This window comes from Falco naumanni, chromosome 13 (assembly GCF_017639655.2).
Source record: "Falco naumanni isolate bFalNau1 chromosome 13, bFalNau1.pat, whole genome shotgun sequence".
NCBI lineage: Eukaryota > Metazoa > Chordata > Aves > Falconiformes > Falconidae > Falco > Falco naumanni.
Genome location: NC_054066.1, coordinates 28,631,603 through 28,651,796, shown reverse-complemented (window position 1 = coordinate 28,651,796; position 20,194 = coordinate 28,631,603). Strand labels below are relative to the sequence as shown.

General features: G+C 43.8%; 1 protein-coding gene across 5 annotated transcripts in view; it reads left to right on the top strand.

The window, feature by feature from the left end:
* Window positions 1-8: 8 nt before the first annotated feature.
* The window catches only part of LOC121097112 (TCDD inducible poly(ADP-ribose) polymerase), a 39,900-nt gene continuing 19,714 nt past the window's right edge, over window positions 9-20,194 (top strand). The window contains exons 1-6 of one of the 5 annotated variants that reach the window (XM_040613869.1): window positions 9-187; window positions 3,045-3,123; window positions 9,062-9,155; window positions 10,383-10,460; window positions 12,643-12,711; window positions 17,525-18,525. In XM_040613869.1, coding sequence (XP_040469803.1) covers window positions 17,588-18,525 — 938 coding nt within the window. In that variant the 5' untranslated portion in view covers window positions 9-187; window positions 3,045-3,123; window positions 9,062-9,155; ... (1 more) ...; window positions 12,643-12,711; window positions 17,525-17,587. Of the gene's footprint in view, window positions 188-3,044; window positions 3,124-9,061; window positions 9,156-10,382; window positions 10,461-12,642; window positions 12,712-15,131; window positions 15,401-17,524; window positions 18,526-20,194 lie in introns of those variants that run through there. The other 4 variants (XM_040613870.1, XM_040613868.1, XM_040613873.1 and 1 more) reach the window with 4 other exon arrangements.

Sequence of the window (20,194 nt, the reverse complement as noted above, 5' to 3'; positions counted from 1 at the left end):
TCCGGGGCGCGGGGCTTTTCCGTTACGGCCGTTACTGCCCCGCCAGCCGTGGGTGCTGCCCCTTGTTGGTGGGACTCGGTCCCGCCGGCTCCTCGGGCGCCTCGATGCGGAGCCCGCCTGCTGCCCCGGGGGCTGCCCCGGGGGGCCGGCGGGCGCTGAGGGGCGCGGGTCCCGGTGGCTGAGGCAAGTGAGTACCCGTGGGGGCGCCGGGCTGCCGGCGGTGCCTGGACCCGTGTCGGTTTGGCCTGGGGCATGGAGCGGACCCACTGTAGGCCCTCGGCGGTGGCCCCCTCACGGTTTTCTTCGGGAGATTCCTTAACTCGAGCCGGCCGGCCCCGCTGCTGGCGCGGCTCTGGCTCCCTGCCCGCGCCTCTGGCAGCCCTTGGGAGCGCGGCCCGGCTCCCCGCCGCACACGCACCGGCTCGGGAAGCCGTGGGGAGCGGTCCGCACAGCTTTGCTAACGGCCCACCTGCGGTTTGTCTTACTGGCATGTGGGAGCCCCTAGAAATTTTGGGGGTCAACTAGTGTCTTGCTGGAAAGTGCGGAGGGCTTGCGGCGTGGTACAGCTTCAGGGGGCTGGCCCCCGTGGCCTGGGGTGCCTGCAGCGCCCCTTGTTTCCTGGGACAGCGCTTTTCCACTTAGCATTTGTAACATTGTTGAGGAAACTTCATTTAACAAAGCGTGTATCTCTTCAACTTTTCATTAAAGTCATTCTTCCCACTTGTTTCCCCCCAGTTAGTAATATTCTTTGCTTGCGAGAGAAGGTAGGTCATGCAATGAGGAGATACTAGCTGGAAATGAAATGAAATTTATGTGATCAGAAATCATAATTCATTGGGATAGTTTCAGAAAACATTTAAGTGCTGTAGGACTCTGCCTTTGGACCTTGTAATAAATTTCCATAGACCAAACTGAGAGTGAATTTACGTGATTCACAGTGTGCTAGCAGAGCAATACCACTAATGTCTCCTTATCTACAGGCAGCTACGGGAGTCACCCTTCTGCTAGCGAGACCTTCCTTCATGGCTTGGAAATACCTCTCCAGCAGGGTTTCCCAAGCTGGGGTAGCTGACACGCCAGCCCATCAGATGAGGCACAGTAGCTGAGTACCAGCAGAAGCAGCCATGCCCGTGCACAGAAGGCGGGGGGCAGCTCTCCAGATGCCACAGCCGGGGACCCCGGCCTTGCCCCCTCATCGACCCCCTGCTCCTCATCACACGGGCGGTGGTACTGGCCCGTGGTCCCGGTCAGGCGTTTACCCTGCGCCTGGTGTCAGCACGCAGGTGGTCAGGAGTAACGCCACAGGTCATGTACCTGTGTGAGCATTCAGTTGCTGGGAAGCCTGTGTCCTATGGGATTTGTAATCAGCAGGTGATGTGTCCCCTGCAGTTGCAGTTAACCGGTATATATGGCTGTCCTCTGCCTAGATACTAACTTTAGGCATTGTCCTTCGTAGATGCTTTTAATGCTGTTCAGCAGTTGGTGATGACTCCCACACCTAACTGATTATCAAGCTGTTTATTCTCAATTTCTAAATATTTTGTGTGACTGTCTTAAAGTAGAAAAATTCTGGGGTTTTGTGATAAGGAATTCTGCCTTTTTTAATGTAAAATCATTTTCTCTGCGGAAATCATTGAGATCATCAGCAATGTTTTAGTGGATTGCTGTCTTTAAGCACCTAAAGATGCTTGTGTGTATTTCACTGAACTTGCAAGCATGCCTGACTTTCACGGATTTCTTCTTTTTTGACAAGCATCTGCTACATGAAACACATGGATACCTCTTCCTTTTAATGTCTTTGTTCCTTATGCCCTGCATCTCTGGGTTATATTAACCTGTTCTGAAATGGCTTCAGCAGTTTATGGCTTCCAGTGGCAGGAAATGCTATTTGCCTGTTAGTTGGCATTCTGAAATCTGTGCTGAGGTTGGTACTCCAACAAGAGTGGAGATCAGTCTTGGTTCCTTTGTAAAACACGTTAAAACTAAATGCGTAGTAGGTAACTGCTATTCGATTAGTGTTATCAATCATAAGAATTTTCTTACGAAAGAACATTGTTAGAGTTGTGTGAAGTAGTTGGAAACCGTGGGAAAGATTAAGATTGTTTCAAGATTCAGATGCAATCATGACTCTGTTCTTTTATAGATTTCTTCCCTCTGCTTATCTGGATAAATTTGTTGTGTGTTGTGCAATGTAATTAACTTTTTGGTCTTGGTTTGGATTTACATGAGAAGGATGGTATCGTTCTGGAACAAAATCTGCCTGGTGACCATCTGTCTGTCCATTAAGATGAAGTATGACATTGCTTTTGGCAGTGGAATGATGAAAGATTTTCTTGAAAAAACAATGAGCACTTTGCTTTTTTAAAAATCCTGGCACTGGCAAACTGTAGCTTTAAGCAGAACACTGCATACAACGAAACTGTCACTGAAGCTTCATACTCACTTTAAGTATATCATAGTTGGTTGGGCCACCAATTTCTGTCAAAACAATTCAAGTTTTTGTTTAAATGCCTAAATCTGCATTGTGCTGACTGTCTTGTCTGAATCCTCATTCAGAAGCTGTTGGGAACATAAGGCATCAAAACCAGAGGAACAATGGCTCTGTGAATCAAAAGCAAAAGTTCTCATAATAGAAAAGTTAATGCTGTTATCTTTGTAATTCGTGAAGTATGGTTCTTACCAGATTTCTTTCTAAAACACAGCAGCAGTGATAAATATTCTGGAAATACATTTCCCAGCAGGATTTGTTTTGTGTGTTTTATTGTTGCCACATATCTATGTAAAGCATAGACTCCAAAACACATCTGTGTCAGATTGCAAAGTAGAATCTCCAAGGCAGGTGATTAACAGTAAATAAGTCTGCTCTTTAGCAAAGTTTTATTTGTCATCTTCTGTGCTAATATGAATTTTAATGTCCCAAGGGATAAGAATGGTTTTCATTAATATGACTGTCTTACACAAAAAGAAAACAAAACCCTAATGAGTCTATAACTTATTACTAGGGTTTTTTTCGGTTGGTTAATTTGTGCCATCTCTTCCTTTAGGTCCTGAAATGCTAAAAGAATCCTTAATGTGCAGAAGTGGAAATTCCTGGCAGACAGCACAGACAGGGAGCAACTTCAGGTGGGTCAAGAACAGAACCAGAAAGCTGTTGTGGTGGCTCTTTCTGTCACCGTAACAGTGCCAGGAATAGGTGCCCTAGGACTGAAGAGCTGCGACTCTTTGTAGCTCCGGTAGCAAAGAGCAACGCAGTGATACAGAGGTGTTCTGACCAGATAATGGTTCCTTTTCTCCTCTGTGTCTCTAGCAGGTCGGTGCACAAGTACCTGGAGTGTAAGTGGTGCCTGGACTGCGTGTGGGGTGGGAGGAGTTGGGCATTCCTAAGGTGGATGCCAGAGGTTATGTAGCTATGCTTGTGTAGCCAGCAGTCTTGAACATCTTGATTATTATTGGTCATTTGTTAGTAACTTTCTGAACACCTGTTTATTTCTCTCTCCATCTTTTTATTTATGCATTCCATCAAATCAATATATTAATTAAACTTGTGTAGCAGTTCTTTCAAACAGCATCTACTGCATTTCTTCATGTTGCGTGAAGTGACCTTTTTGTCAGACTGTGATTACACTTGCCCAGCTATGCCTGCCTAGACCCTTGGGAACACAGACTGTTTCTGTGAGTAAGGCTTCTCAACTGTATTGAATATTCTGTATCACTTTGAGCTGCAGTTCTTTCTTGGCGTAGCTCTGCTGAAAAGATTACGAGCTCTTACAGCTTGATGGTTTGTACAGTCCTTCTAACCTAGTTCAAAGGCTCTTCATAACGGGTTTTTAGCTCGCAAAACTGGTGGAAAAAACTCCCCTGAGATTAATACATAGACCAGACCAAATAGGACCAGTATTAATATTAGGACATCCCAGTATTACTTATGGCTAAGTGAATTGCTGTGTTGTTAGTTACTGTGGTAGCTGGCATCTTGTTTAATAGAAGAATTCTTAAAACCCCTCAGACAGAAATGTGGTTTTTTTCTGAATAGTGATCATTATCACATTCCAACAGTAACAGTTGTATCAAAATGAAATAACTGACTGGCAAGAATCCTTTGAGTCCCACAGAAAATAATATTTGTGATTAAAATACATGTCACCTCGGTGGTGATTATAGCTGATCTCTGTGTTGTTTTACAATTCATGTTCATAAAAGTAATGTAGAACATTGTGTGCTGTGTGGAATTACAGTGCACACCCTTAATACCTCTATAACAAAACAAATGTTCTCAACATGGACTTTGATACACCCTCTCTGTTCTTTGCTTTTGTAACGTTAGTTTGTCAGAGTAAATCTTCACAGATGCATTTAGGAGATACCTGATAATTTTAAAATTGTTTATTTCAACCAGTTATAGAAAGTAAGGCAGCAATGAAACCCCTTTTCTGAAAGAGAGCTGGACTCATTTCTTTGATGTTGTCTCCAGATGCTTGCACATGTTTTTTCAGTAGTACCAGTGATGTATATTCTGTTATACTTGGAGTGTGTATGTTTTCCTCTTTTTAAGTTAGTCTAAAAAGGACATTGTGCCTTCGGCCCTGTGTCAGTGTTTACCCTGGATTTGGTGTTTTACTATGGAGTTGAAGCAGCTGTGCAGTCTCTTGCATCTTTTTCAGTTTATTATCTACATGCTAGTGCTACATGGGTTTTAGTTTAAATTGTATCGCTGCCAGAGGAATGATCCCACTCATATGAAAATACCTTTTATTTTCTGTATGCAACTACATTGTGAACCTACATCCAAAGCTAAAGCATAAACTTGGCTGACCTTGCAGGCATTAATTTTCCTGCCTACTTACCAACCATTTGTTTTTTGTTTGCTTCTCTAAAAGGGCGTTTGTTAAGCACTGAAACGGCATCTATTATTTGCTTTTGGTAATCATTTCACTGCCAAGTCCTCTGGGGGTGATTGCTTCATTTTGCCCTTATTAAACTGTTCTAGCTGAACCATTTCGCTTCACATATGTGGAAGACTTCTGTCTACTCTGTTGTTTTAACTTAAGTCATTCACTGAAATTGAGAACATTTCCTGGTATTGTAGATACAGCCTAAAAAGTTTGTGACTAAGACTTAATCTTGCAGCTGTCTATTGGAATTCTTGGGGCAAATTGTGTATTCTTCTCGTTCTGGACAGATTTCTTTCTATGTCTCCTCTTACATGCACACATGCACACACGCCTCCTCCACAGCACTTGTTAGTTGGGAAATAAATTCCATAGTCTTGAAAACTGCTGGGTTTTCACATTCACTTCTAAATCTAAATTCGAACTAGCTTTCTCGACGGTATTCGTTCCACAGTCGGTGGACTAAACTGTCCAAGAATTAGGTTACAGTGGAGCTTTTGCTCTGCTCTAGTTAAGGTTGAAAACCCCCTCTTTGTTCCAAATTGAACTCTTATAATACTCTGAAATCCCTGTGTTTACTTGGATGTATTGAAATTTACCATGCAGTAAGGGATTAGTGTTATGAGTTTTGGATCAGCTGATTGGGGATTGTTGAAATACAAAAGAAAAACCTTCTTTGAATAAACACGCATGACACTCATAAACTGAGCAGCTTCTGCTATCTTTGTGTGAACAAGGTAAATGAGAAGCTTTCCACTTCTTCTGTGTGCTGTGCTTACTTTGAAGCATTCTGTGGTGTCTGAGGTTTAAAACTGGAGGCATAATCTGGCTATATTATTTTTCAGCCAAATCAGTTCCTCGATGTGGTTTAGAATGTAGCCCCAGAAAGAACACAGCTGGAGAGGCAATCTGGGCGCTGGTAAGGAGTGGCACTGTCTTGAACCAGTGTTGTTTCCAGATGCAGTTTTGAGAGGATAGCTTACTTACCCGGGTGTGAATTTGGGAAGAATCTGTGATTCTGTAAGGGAGGGGAATGTCTGAGTTCCCTTTTCCTAACACAGAGAAGGGTAAATTAGTTAAAATAGTCACTGAGGTGAACAAAGTAGAGTACATCATCCAGTGCTGTAGCTTCATGAGCTGTTCTCTTGCCTTCTGAGAACATTGCATTGAAATAATGGATTGCTGTGCTCATCTTTAATTTCTAAAAGCTAGAAACTGCTGGTTTCTGTGACGCTTGCTGTATCTGAAGGGAAGTCAGTGTAGCATATGTGACCCATTTTTGGTGTCTTGAAATGGTCTCATCTGCTCCAGTTTCCTCCTTTAGCATTTTAAAAGTTTTGGTTGATAGATTCTTCTGCGTGTAGACCAAATGAATGAAATAATGTCTATTAATAGATTCTCAGGGGGCTGGCTTGCTCAGCGTTTATCCCAGATAGAGCATGGAACTGCACTTTTGAAAAGCAATATCAAATGCAGTATTTGGAAAATAACTAAACTCTACAGGTAAGAGTGACCCTAATATCCAAGATTCGGGGCGTCTGCTTCTCAAACTTCACGGTCTGGTTCCCGTGTTGGTTTGAGATTTGCAGGCATATCCTGCAGATAATACAAATAAAAGCTTCTGAAAGCAGGAAGTAGAAAATGATGGTATTTTATTTCATCCTGTTGTGTATCTTTCACTTTTTTATTCTGGTCAAGAATAAAATACCCTGGTTTGAGTCCTCTGGAGGTTTGTGCAGACTGATGCTGTACATGCATGCTTTCCAGACGTGATCCAAGGATGGCAGCCAAACTGTTTCTTGTGTGGGTGCCACTGAGGAACTGCAACTTTCATCTGCTTAGGAGGACTCTTCTAGCTACCCAGCTCTGGGCATGCCACCTAACATGCAGGCACTGTTAAGTTTTCTTACAGGTCGCACTGGCCTTTTGTGATGTGGTGGAGAAATACATGGTGAAGGTAAGCCTGGGAGCTGTGTCGTTAATGCTTCTGCACAAGGGCTGCACTACAGGATGCTGAGGAAGTTGAATGAATGACCCTTTAATATAAGCAGACCTACCCCACTGCGTTTTGTGTGTGTGGAAGATGGTAGGCAGTAGGATGGCAAAATGAGCTAAGGGTGTGACTTGAGGCAGTGAAGCCCTGGCGCAGGACCCAGGTTTGTTGCTGGCTGTGTAGTGAAGTTTGGAATCTGTTTAGTTGCTGCCTGTGATTACATATCTAGGCACAAAGGGTGCCAGGCAATCAGAAACAATCGTTAAATGTGGAATAGTCAGCTTGTGTCTCTTTAACAGCATGCAGATTACAAACAGTTCATATGTAGTCCCCACACTAGGGATATATCAGGTGATCTGCACTGGGATTATGCTGGTCCAGTTCAGCAGTCTGAATTGCTGCTAGTGGGAGGAAGTCAGCCAGATGGGATTTCTGAGTCTGAAATGTGTCATTCTGGCACCCACCCATCCGCTACTGCTCTATCCTTAGGCTGTGTAGGAGGATCTCATGGTGGTTGGTGTCACTTTCCACCTGTGAGTTATCTCTGGGGTTTTCCATTCCTGCAGCTGTAAATTGGGTAAGTGTCTTCTGGATCTTAGCCATAGGGAAATTTTAGCCTATAAAGTGTAGTCAGAAGAGTTGGCCATCCATGTGCTGATGGCTCCTAAGATGCTAATACCTAGAGTGAGAAGGCTGAACTAGAAACTGAGGTGTCATGTAGCGAATGTTTGGATGAGTGAATAAAAGGGGGTATTTCTGACTACTTCATCTTCTGAATGGTTATTTGTAATCATATGTAAAACAGACTAGCCTTGCACATCGCAAACGTTTGAATTTATCATGGTAATACTCACATCACCAAAGTACATAGGAGTTGTATCCAGCCAGCTTTAGAACTTTAGGTCATGGCTGAGCTTGGGTATAGTTAGCAATAAGTCTGGAGATGATAAGAAATCTCATCAATACTGATACTAGGATTCAGTAAGAATCTGGCTGGGTGTAGCAGTGCTAGGACTGACCAGGGCATCACTTCCTAGCTGGGACAGAAAGCTCTTGCAGGTTATCTGTCGCAAGGTAGCAAGGTCCAGGTATGTGCAAGCGTGCTCTGCAGCAGCAGCGTTGGATCCAGGGAGCCTGGTGTGGAGCTGGACCTACTGAGGAGGAGGAGGACAGGAGCCCGGTTAACTAAGGACAGCCGCTCGGGTGTCTGCAGTGGTCTAGTTCTTCTCCAGGTTGGATCTGCCAAGTTTAATGTAAAGTCCATGGGAAAGCAGGTCAAAATTTCTGTGGCACAGCTGTACAGAACTGCTCTTAGCTACATGCCTGTGGTCATCTTGAGAATAGTGCAGATTTGAGCTAGCTCTGGATAGAATTGATTCAGGCTCATTTATTTCGTTCTGTATTGGTATAGATGGGAGTGTAATCCATCCACAGAAAATAGAATTAGCTTTGTGTTTTCTAGCCAGCCAATCATGACTAGACTCAGCCTGGACCTATACGTTAGAGGGAATTCTTCCAAGTTACACTTTTTTCCTAATTTAAAAAAACTTAGGAAATGTCAAATAAACAAAAATCTTCATGAACAGAATTAATATAGAAAGGCAGTATCCTATGCCCTTCTGGAATGCTGAATTCAGCAACACACAGATTGCTGAATTCTAGAAATAAAGCATTTGTAGTGTACTCCCACACAGTAATTCCTCCGTAAAGAAATAATCTTTCCAAGGCATGTTTGCATTCTAAAACATAGAGCAGAGCATCTCTCCAACTCGTAGTGACTTAAAGCTGTTTCAGACAAAGAACATCTGCTGAATGTAGCAATCATTTGGCTGTTTTCTGCATGGTACTGTCTAACGCTGTGGTTTTACTTATGTGTTCTGCAGACTGTATCCATCCAGCTGCTCACAATATCCACAGCAGGGAGGCTTTGGGAGCCAACATGAGCCAAACTGTATGCCATGCGGTACTGAGGGAAGACATGCAGGATTTTAAAGCAATGTGTGTGTCTCTTCTAGTTGGTTGCTTACATATGTATTAGGCAAAATGAAGGACTCTGCCCATATTTTTGCAGATGGTGTTGTATTATTACTCAGAGTTAGAACTTCACTGTGTTGCTGCAGCTGATCTGGATGCACGTGATGTGTTTGTGAATAATTTTCATTATTGTTGCCATTTTCAGGAGGCATGATTAAGTTTGAGGATTTGAACATTAACAGTATTTCCTGAGCTTCAGATTTTGTTTTGTCATCTCCTGCATCTTAGAAGAAAAAATGGTGAATTTAAGTGTTAATTTCTTCCTTTCATTTATTTTGTTTTTAATTTAGGATGTGAATGCTGCTGTTCTCCTTCATGCTGTTGGTGTCATGCAGAGCTTGGGAGAAAGGGCAGTCAGGTTTATAATACCACTCCCTTTTATATTGTAAGGATTGACCTTTTCAAGGGATGTCTACAGAGATCTTCATTCACACCTTCAACTTTTTAAAGGTGTTGCAGGTCTTTGTAGAATCAGCGTTTTACTGAGTAATGAAAGGTCTAATGAAGTTTGCTATGATGAGCAGCTCTTAGCTGTTTTTTCAGATATGAAATACTACAGTACTGTTACCTTCTAGATGTCCTTTTGTAATTTGTTGGAATTTTTGATTGTAGAGTGGACATTATTTGCATGTAGATAGCAAACTACCTGTTTGTTAGATAGAGCTAGCCGTTAATTTTAGAACTGTTTAAATTCTGGTTGGCCAACAGCGTTATAAAGGAAGATTCCCGTTCTGTTTAGTTTAAATAGGAGTCAACCTAAAGGAGAAGGAGCAAAGCACTGCCATCCACACATTACTGCTTACCTTGTGGCAGGATCCATGTGTTCCACAATAATCAGCGTTTTAGAATTAACCTTCAAAAAAAATCTCAAAAGTCACATGGTATTATATGAATCAGTTTATATTGCTCGTGATAGTTTAAGGATGCATGGCAAGTGTCGGTTTGGCCTTAACTGAAGCTACGTGGTTTATGCTGGTTTCAAAGAGACTTCCACAAGAGGGTGCGCCAGTTCAACAAAAGCCCATATAAACCAAACGAGCAAGTCCCCACTGCGGGAATATCTTCTGTTATTTTATGTGTTGACTCATGTATCTAAATCAACTTCAAAACTGGATGGATGCTTTTAATCCGTTTAATGTCACAGAGCGTCTCTCCAGTCTGTAACAGATACATGAATGGATGTGTGATACTTTGCGGGTGAGCCAGTCTGGAAGTTTAATTTTGAGCAAGAGTTCAAAAATCTGTTTTCAGAAATCCCTCTCACACTGGCAAAAGGCTATCTTCAGACTGCAGTCACAAGATGGTATTTAGATGCTTGGGGTTTTTTTAGTGTACTGAAATGTGTTACTTGTTCCTAATTCATGCCTGATGCCCTGCAAATGCTCATTACATGCAACTTAAGAAGGAAGTTTTGGGACTTTATTTTTTTATTTTTGATTTTGAAGCATCATTAACTTTCCCCTCAGACTGGTGCAGCACTGGATAGTACAGCTGCAGAAGAAAACTCCATCGAGAAAGATGACTTCTTGAGGCAGCTGACTTGAGTATGACTGATACAACTTTTTTCTGTTTTTATTTTGTGATAAAATTATTTCTTGTTTCATAAGGTAAATGGGAACTCTTGGTAATGCTTCAGCTTAAGTTGTATAATGTTACTGTACCAATATGCTAAAGGCATTAAAGTGTTCTGCTGCATGTGTAGGCCAAAGTTCTAGGTCCATTCCTCTAAGACTGCAGTACTAGGACAGTAAGATACCTCTGCAGAAATGATTAACGCATTTTCCAGGAAAAGGGCCAGCTTTTGAATTGTGCATTCCCTGTCCAATTACATGAATCATAAATCACTTAGAGATAAGATTATTTGATAGTCAGCAAAATAACTAGAAGCGTGGTGATAATCATATGTGTAATATATGATTATCTTTTTCTGAGAAATGTTGTTTTCTCCAAACTTTCAGGTGTCTTAAATAAGAAAAACAGAATGGTGTGCTTTGAAAACTTGTAATTACTAGTACAAGATGTTAAAAGAATGTGAGTTTGAGACCAAAGAAATTATTTTTTGTTACAGCTAGCTGCAAATGTAAAAGTTGGGCCTGGATTCAAAAAGTTTCATTTACTAATATTGATGAATTGGATACAGTTTTGAGATTAATTGTCCCTAGTTTTGATACTTTCCTTTTGAGCAGTGTAAAAGAGAAGAATATGAGATTTTACTAAAAAATCACCACCACACAGTGTGTCATTTAACTAGCAAGAAGATTTTTATTTTAAAGACTATAGCCACTTTCTTCCATTTACACCAGTTCTAGATTATCATGTGTAAGCAAATGAGGTGTGTTTGGGTTTTTTTAACTTATGGATAGTACCAGAAGAATAATCCGTGTTTATATTTTTCTTAAAAACTGTGGGTTCCCTTGGTACTTACCTAACCTGACTTGCTGGCACATGTCCGTGTCAGAACAAGGGTAGGGCTTGAAACATTTGAAAGTGATTAGCATTTGTCATGAAGCATTGATATGGGAAAGAACCATCTTTTCAGTTAATTTTAAAGCATTATGGTAAAAATTAGCTACATAGGTGAATTCCTGAGTGTCCTTTGAGTTCTGTAATAAATGTACATCTTTTGTTCAGTACTGTATAACATTCATAAGTTGATTAATGTAGCAGTGGAAAAACAAAGTCACAAGTTTAGTATTTTTACTAAAATTAAGGTGGTATAACTTTGTTTCCTACTGCAAAGGATAGTAGTGATTCAGTAACTTAAGAAGTCACAACTTTCATTCCTTTTCCTTATTTTCGGCATTCTTGTCTGATGCTACACAGCAAAGAAAAAGGTCTATACGTATGTGTGTTCTTTTGGACTCTGAAGTGCTAAATGGTTGATCCGATGTTTCAAGTGCTGATGTGTGAGATCTCAAAACAAGTTAACTTCCAACCAATACAACTTTCTGTAAACATGAGTTCCAGTCATGCAACTTCTGCGCTGATTAGCAAGATCTTAGAATGATAGTTTTCTGTTTATCATGCTATCAATTAAATGAATTACTGTAGTATTGATGGAAAATAATCTTGCAGTACTGATGGTTTTGTGTGATGACCTCAAATCGCTTTTTGTGGAAAGGGTGCCTTAGATACTATGGAAAGGTGTGTGCCACCTGACACCACAACATTCTGCCTTTGCTTTTCAGTAGTTTCAATGTTCACCTGCTCCATGATCGAGAAAAAGAAAATGTAGGCACGTTAGGAGTTTTGGACAGTTGACTGAACTAGATACTGCAGTTTAGAAAGATACCCTAAAGGCAGGGAAGTAATTTTAGTTGCATTAACTTATTTTCCTGCTTAGAAAAAATCAGGAGAAAGAAGTTATAAAACATGGGTATACACACTGCCTTGGTTTTGCTGCCAAAAACGTCAGCCCACAACATCCCCAAAACTGCATCTGCCGGGATTCTTAATCTTTAATGGGAGGGCTTCCCCACACCCACTGCTAGCCACCACCAGCAGTTACTCCCTCTGATTTGATGGCAGAAAGTCTTTTAACATAGCTCGGTTTTGCCTTTACCTAATGAGAACCATAGCTTTTTCCCCATGTGTTACTGCAAGTGGGCACATCTAGCATCACTGTGGCCTTTTTTTGTTTGTTTGTTTTTTTGTTTAGCTTTCCTTCAGGAACCTCTTCTTCCTTTGAAAATTAAGTTGACAGTATTTTCTCATTGTTTCCTCCAGAATGTGTACCTTCAAGGGAGTGCTTCATTACAGCAGCCTAATAAACGTCATGAAGAGGCAGCCTGCAAGGTAAAGACATCCTGAGAACATGTGAAACACAGCTATGGAAAAAACTAGAATTCAATTTCTGGGTCTCTGTATTAAGTGGGTTGTATTGGAACCATCTTACTGTTGCCCGATTTTAAAATGGTGGTACATACCACTCTTGTTGGGAGGGGAGAAATTGTGGAAGACAATGTAACGGCTTTTCTTTTCTGCTGGTTTGGCAGAAATACATCGAGCTAAAATAAGAGCTCGTGGCCGTGGCTGTTCCTCTCCCTTTTCCCTCTTGCTGAAAATGCAGAAAGCAAGAGTCTGTGCAAGATAAGACGTGGGATGTAAGGGCTTCAGAGGAGCTGAGAAGATGCAGCACTGCCTTGCTCGCCAGCATCCTTCCAGATCCTGCTAGCATTTGTTGACTTCATATAAAAGCATGGGGAAAGGACAGTTAACCTTCCTGTAATGGGATGTGTTTTAAGTCAGGAATGTTCATTGTGCAAGTATTGAGGTGGAAAAGGAGGTCTTGTTTCTGTCACTAGAAAAAAAATGTGCTGGAGCCTGAGAACTTTTGTTTTTGCATGAACTTTTAAGTCAAAGACATTTCCCTCCTTTCATCAGCAAATAAGTGGAATGTGCATACTGATTATTCCATTATTTGCAAGTCAGAATTGTAAATTGCTGCTTCAGTCTGGTGCAGTTTACCATCTGAAAGAAGTAATTAAAGCTTTCTTTCTCTTGCTTAAGATTTAAACATGTATTTAAAAATGAGATCATACTGTTATGGTGGTCATAGTTTCTTTATATATTTGTGTGGGGTAGCCTCAGAAGTGGGTGTATGATCTGCTGCTGTGCCGTGATGTATTTCCTTTAATTATACATTTGTTTTGAGAAAGATGGTTATTCCAGGCCTCCCATCTTGCCTCAGTTACATCCTTACAATCGCACTGCAGTGGGAGTTGTGTGTGCCTCAGTGTGCAGTTCAGCCACATCTGCTACTTATTTGTATCTCATGCATGAAATAAGCTATTCCAATCAGATGATTTCTGTTCTGGTAATAGAAGATAAATGCAAGTGTGTGTACAGGTCTTGCTCACTGAATGAGGATATGACACGTTGCCAGTCACCGTGCTTGGTAAAGCTCTTGTTTTGTCGAGGCCAGACAGTGGAAGGCTGTGCCTGTCTGATGTTTCAGACACTCACGAGTTCAGTTAATTTACAGATGATAGTTTGTTTTCAGCTCCTGTAGGTATGGATGCCTTCTTTACTCAGCCTCCATTGTGCCAACATCTAGAAGAAGTTGGCTCCAATGGCACAAAGCTCAATTTTTGTAATTTGTTTGTAGAAGCGGCATATTCTCCCCACATTGTAAATGCAGCTGTGCAGCGTTTTCAGAACGTGCTGTAAGGCTTGTGCCACCTTAAAATGACAGTTTCTTTCCAGATGCCTGTATTTGCTGTTTGTGTAATTTCATAAAATCACCAAGCACGAGGAATGAAAGACTGGCTTTATTGGAAAAGAAAGCAGTAACAGAAATAATGTAATAGGCGTTCGGGCAACATAAACGTTGCCTGCTGAAGTCGTGTACCTCTTTATAAGTTATTTTATCTGGCCAAGTTAGTGATGCAGCTGCAGTCAGTTCCGGTGGTGTGAGTCCCTGTGGATGGATGGGTATGTCCTGTAGAATCTCACTGGCAGTGCAAGCGGTGATTCAGCGGGGAGGCATCCCCGGCGCCCGCCCGGTGCTGAGCCGCCCGTGCGCTCTCACACGCACAGCCTGCGCCCCGGGGGGTGAAGCGTGCTTATGGCTTTTGGACAAAGTTAGCTCTGCTCTTAACAATTCCACCTATAAACCAGGCCACGTGAAGGAGCGGTAACTCACTGTCGTTCGCTACTGTATTTCATGCTTTCTTTCTCAGAGCGTGTCACTGCCCCGACCCTGGCAGCCCGTGCCGGAGGCGGCTGCGCCCGACGCCGTGTATGTACAGCACGAGTCACGGTGACGGTGCCAGGATGGGCTGTGGGTTCGCTGCTGACTCATTAACGGCTGTTCTTGGGGTGCCCCGGCAGCCGGCGCAGCCGCACGGCGGGCTCGGCCGTGCTCGGTGGGGGTGCTGGCCGGGGGACGCTCCCCGCCGGGGCTGGGCGCTGCGGGGGCCCCGGGCTCGGTGCGGGGACTTCGGCCACCCGAAAAGCCAGGACCCGCGGTGGTGAGCGTGGGAGCGGGGCTGCGGCCCGGCCGGCTTTGTCTGCTGCCCGCGGCGCCGGGGGGAGGCGGCCGCGCCGGGGCGGGGCGGGGCGGGCCGGCGGCCCCGGAGCCCGGCCCCGGTGGCGGGGAGCAGCCCCGCAGCTCCTCAGCTCCGCCCCGGGCCGCGCAGCCGCCTGCCGGGCGCTCTCGGGAAGCGATATTTAAAACAGCGAGGGGAACGCGAGGCGCAGAGGGAGCGGCGGGCCGGGCCGGGATGGGCCGGGGAGCGAGTGCGGGCCGGGCCGGGCCCTGAGCCGGGCCGGGCTCCCTGCGGTGCCGGCGCTCGGAACCCGCGGGCAGCTCGGGCAGCCGCCCGGGGCGCGCCGCTGCGGTTTTTAGGTGGAAATACGGGTGCGCGAGCGGCCGGCGGCGGCGGGCGGCTGATCTGTCGTTATTTCCCCTTCCCTCCCGCCCCGGAGACGGCCCTTGCTGTGACGGTGCCCTCGCCCTGGGCGAACGCGCGGGCCGCAGCCGGTAGGTGCCAGCGCGGGGATCCCTGCTCCGGCAGCCCGGCCCCGGGGAGCGGCGGGGCGCGCTGCCCGGCAGGGCTGCCTTGGGGGGGGGCTTGGGCTGTTGTTTTCGTTTATTTTTTAACTGAATTTAGGACCGCTAGACTTGGCTTTTTCAGCAGAGGAAAAGGAGGTGTGGTTGGCGTGAGATGGCGAGTACTCGGGGACTGCGATCTCCCACCGAGACCTTCCCCTGTTGGAATACACTGTGCCAACAGCATTGCCCTTGGCGATCGGCGGTGTTATTCCTGAACAATAGCGACTGATCTGGGACGTCGGAATGCTGAAATAGAAACACCAACAAATCCTGATATTCTTCATTCTCGCTGCTTTCTATTTTTAGATTTGTCGGAGGAGTCCACTCTGTACAGTAAAGCACTTCTTCAAAAACAGCAGCAAAAATGTAAACGCTAACCGAGGGAGCACTAAGAATACTGAAATAGCCTTACAGAGGGGGCTGGAAATGACCAGAAGGCACTTGTGCAGCTGCTGGGCACAGCAGGACCCCTGACACCCTGAGAAATGCGCTTGCCTGTCGCCGGGGCTGTGACACCTGGGCACGGTGCAGCCAGGCGGCTCTGCCTCCCCGGCTGAGGAGTTCTAAACCCTTGAAGTTAGTTGAAGTTTTAAGGTACCTTGGTGGTTTAGAAAGAGGATTGCCTGGTCCATCTGTGGATGAATAACAGATACTAGTAATTTTGGAGTTTGTTTTAACTGGCAAACGAATATACCAGTTGCTTTAAATTTAACCTAAAAATGGGAAACAGGAGAGATACGACTTTTTTTTTTTTCCTGGCAATCCTGATGTGCTGTTTCCCAGGGTAATGCAAAAGCCTTCTAAATGAATGTTCCAAAATAAGGAAGACTTGGTGAAAAATTTTCCAGAGCAAATCATCAGTAGTAAGAAATCAGTGCCAAATTTTATCTGTTTTCTGGGATTTTGTTCTGAAATGAGAAGTCACTTTGCTTGGAATGCATTTATCCAGGAAGTAATCTTTAATGTGCTCCACTCTGAGCTTTGGGGCTACGTGGGGAGACTGAAGAGGGTTTAATTAAACCTAATCAAATATTACAATACTCCTGATTAAAAGGTAGAGAGCTTGCTTTCTGGTGACGTATGAGACGTACTATTTATTTGTACTTCAGAAAAAAAAAATTCTCATATTACAAATAATATTTTTTTCCCTGTTCCTGAGTAACTAGCACCCTTTTGTTTTCTTCCCTGCCCGGTTTGAATTCTTGTTGACTAGCCTAGCAAGAGGCAGATGAGCTTGGTGTGTCACGGCAGGGTGACCGAGTGCAGCCTGTGCATCTGAGTCAGGGTGTGAGAGCGTGGGCGTGAGAGTGGCTGTGTGTGACGTGGGAGTGTCTGGGCATGTACGAGGCTGTCAATGTCAGATGTGGAGCAGGAGGAGCAGGGTGTAAGCCCTGGAATTCCTGGGTCTAAAAACCCAAGGATTAAATCCTGGCCCCTGCTGAAGTCAGTATGAAGTTTTCTGTTGGTTTAAGTGAAGCCAGCAGATCTCTGGCGCTGCTGCTGGGTGGATGTGTGGGATTGTACGAGGGAAGATACATGTGAATGGAATGGGAATGCTTACGTCTGTCTGCCTGGTTATCTGTGGGAGAAGGAATGGTGCGTGAGTGTTTAAAGCGTGGTGGGAACATTCAGGGCTGCATGTCTGCTAACGCTTCTGTTCTCAGGTCTGTGTGCGAGGGAGGCATACAAACGAACAATGCAATGTTCGCTTTTGTGGAATATAATGAACTAAAGTGCTGTTCATTATTAAACATCATCACAAGGAGGAGGGCATCGGACCATCCCCCTTTCCTGTCCGCCCTCAGGGGACTGTGTGTGCATGCCTGAGTGTCTCTGAGATTTCATGTGTGAGAAGATGATGAGTGTGTGTTTGGGATTAATTAGCCTGAGTTTTGCTGGTTTCATGCTTTACGTGCCTAGGGGCTACCCGCAGTCACAGAGAGGGGAGGAGTTTGCTGTTGCTGGCTCAAAATCCTCTCCAGGGGTGATCTTGTTCGTGTCAGCCATGAGCAATTAGAGAGATTAACTGTCTTGTTTTCCTTTCTGTCCTAGATTGATTCTTGTGAGGCTCTGGGACATTTGAAAGTGATTTGGAGAGAGCAAAGTCTGTGTCTGATGGACACCGAACCAAAGCCAGCGTGTGTTGTGCAGCAGGCTCACTGCCCAGGAATGAAGTGCCCTCCTTCGGAGGACTTTCCTCCTCAGATAAGACTGTCTGAAAAGATACCACCAGTGAAGCCTTGCTTCAAGAAGAAGCAGCAAGTGCAGAAGAGACTGGAGACAGAAACTCTCCGGGCTCTGCGTCCGATCTTTACCAGTTTGCTGGGAGCTGGGACCTTGGATAGGGTCTTTGTGCCCCGGGGCCAAAGTGGTGGTCATAGAGATTTATGTGAACCTGCTGTGAAAAAGACTCTGGACCTCGGTACTTCTTGCCCCCAGCCAGAAAATAATGTGACCGTGCTGGTGCCAACAGCTCCAGATGTGCAGAGTCAATTGCCAGTAGCTCATCCTTCTTCTGGGCATCCTGAGCAGGATGTCCAGTCAGGAGAGCAAGGCTTCTCACCAGAAACTACTCCTGGAACTGCTGCTGATAATAGTAGTGAATCATTCCAGGATCATCCTTTGCACCCAACTGCTAGTGATGGTGCAGCTTGTCCTTTGTTCCCAGACAAGATTCTGGAAAGCTACGCATCTGGCTTATTCCAAGAGAATAGCTGTCCAATGCAATACAGTTTGAACCCAAGCAATAAATTCAGTGCTGGGATATTCCAGGATAAAAGTGAAGAAGCCTCTCTTGACCTGGTATTTGAGCTCTTGAATCAGCTGCAATATCACACCCATCAAGAGGATGGAATAGAAATCTGTGTGGATTTTCTCCAGGGCACGTGTGTTTATGGCAATGATTGTCCCAAACATCACACAGTCTTGCCGTACCATTGGCAAGTGAGGAGGACAGCAACCCAGAGCTGGCAAAGTGTGACCAATGATTCCCAAGAGCATCTGGAAAGACTCTACTGCAATCCTGACAATGACAGGATCAAAGTGAAATATCGGTAGGTAACTGAATTTACTCCCTTACTTAGCAAGGGTGGTTAGCTGAGTAGTGGTGCAGTAATGTAACAGAATGTGCATTCTTTTTTCCTCATGTTTTGTACGCAATTGTACTATAAACCCTGTGATGATGCTACCTGCATAATATCTAACAAGTTTGCCACAACAGAAAATTCTCGCGACGCCTATTAAAACTACTGCTTAGTGTCTGGGAAGTATTCTTGGAAGCTGGAAGACTTGAAGCGTGTGAAATAAGAAAACTTCAGCTCTGTAGAAATTGAGTTGATGGAGACTGTTGTGTAATGTACTTTTTCTTGACGCTCCTAATTAGTCTTTTCTCTGCGTTACAAAAAGTGGCAGCATGAATGAGCTTTTGCAGCGATTGAAACAGGAAGGATACAGCAGTTGCTTGCTGTCGCTGTGAATGCAGATTGACTGTATGCACTCCCAGCACGGTTTTCATAATTACATTCTAAGCCACTAAAATTAGATGGGTATTCTGTTAAGTCCTTTGACTGGAAATTTCATATAGTTGATAACATATGGTAATATTTCAGCTAATTCACTGTGAACAACTTGATCAATACTTTCAGAAATGCCCATCATCTCAGTTGTCATCTAAAAACGTTTAACCATTTATTAGAAGTCACTGTTTTCTCTATGCATAGCAGTGTTTATCAACTTGTTTTCAGAAATTAGAGAATAGCTTTTAAGTTTCCCTGGTTATGTTATCAATTTAGGCTTGATCCTGCACTCTGAGATCTAAAATAAAACTTCTTCAACTTTCATAATGCAGGTTCCATTCTGAGTAGGAGTAGTAGTGGGTAGTGCTGTTGTTTGCAAGTTCATCAGATCTATATGGTCCATGTCTGTGTGAGTACAGGGTGTAGACAGCTATTTTGTTGTTGTTGTCTGGAGGAAGCATACAATGTGAATTTCTCATACCCTGTCTGTCCTGCCGTGAGCTGTAAGCCTGGTGCAACTCATTCCAGTCATAGTCAGTTCAAAGCAACACTCCTGTAGTTGTGTAGTAAAAACGTCAAATTGCCTTTGCCATCTGTGTGCTTCTGCAGTTGTTCTCACTGCCTCTTCTTCCATCCACTTCCTGAAGAAAGTGTATCCCTTCTTCCCTAATGTTTGAATGCTCATTTGCTATGCTGAAATTTCTCATTAGGCACCAGAGACCCAATCTAGTGCTTAAAGTCAGTGTGAGTCTTAACTTTCACCTAACTCGACACTGGATTAGGCACTAAAACTCTAAAACTCAGGCTCCATCAGGCTATGGATTCATCCCTTTTACTGAAGACAATACCAGAATATAGATACCCCATGCTGAAAATGAAAGTGAAGTGAGAAATAAGAATTATATGTTAACAGGGAATAATCACATTTTATAGAATTATCTTGAAAAAATCATGCCAGTCTGTTTAAAAAAAATAAATAATTAAAACCTAGTAACTTCATAGCAGATAAAATTTGCTGTATCTCACAACAGAGAAACTCCCATTTTTCCAAGTATTTTAAATAATTTCTGAAAACAGCAAATGCAGAAATAAGACAAGCCCATACAAGTTACTTACATTTCAGCTCTGTGTAAATGAGCAAAAAGTTTTCTTTCTGAAGCCTGTATCACAGAATGCATTGCTACACACATGATCTATGTGTTCTGAA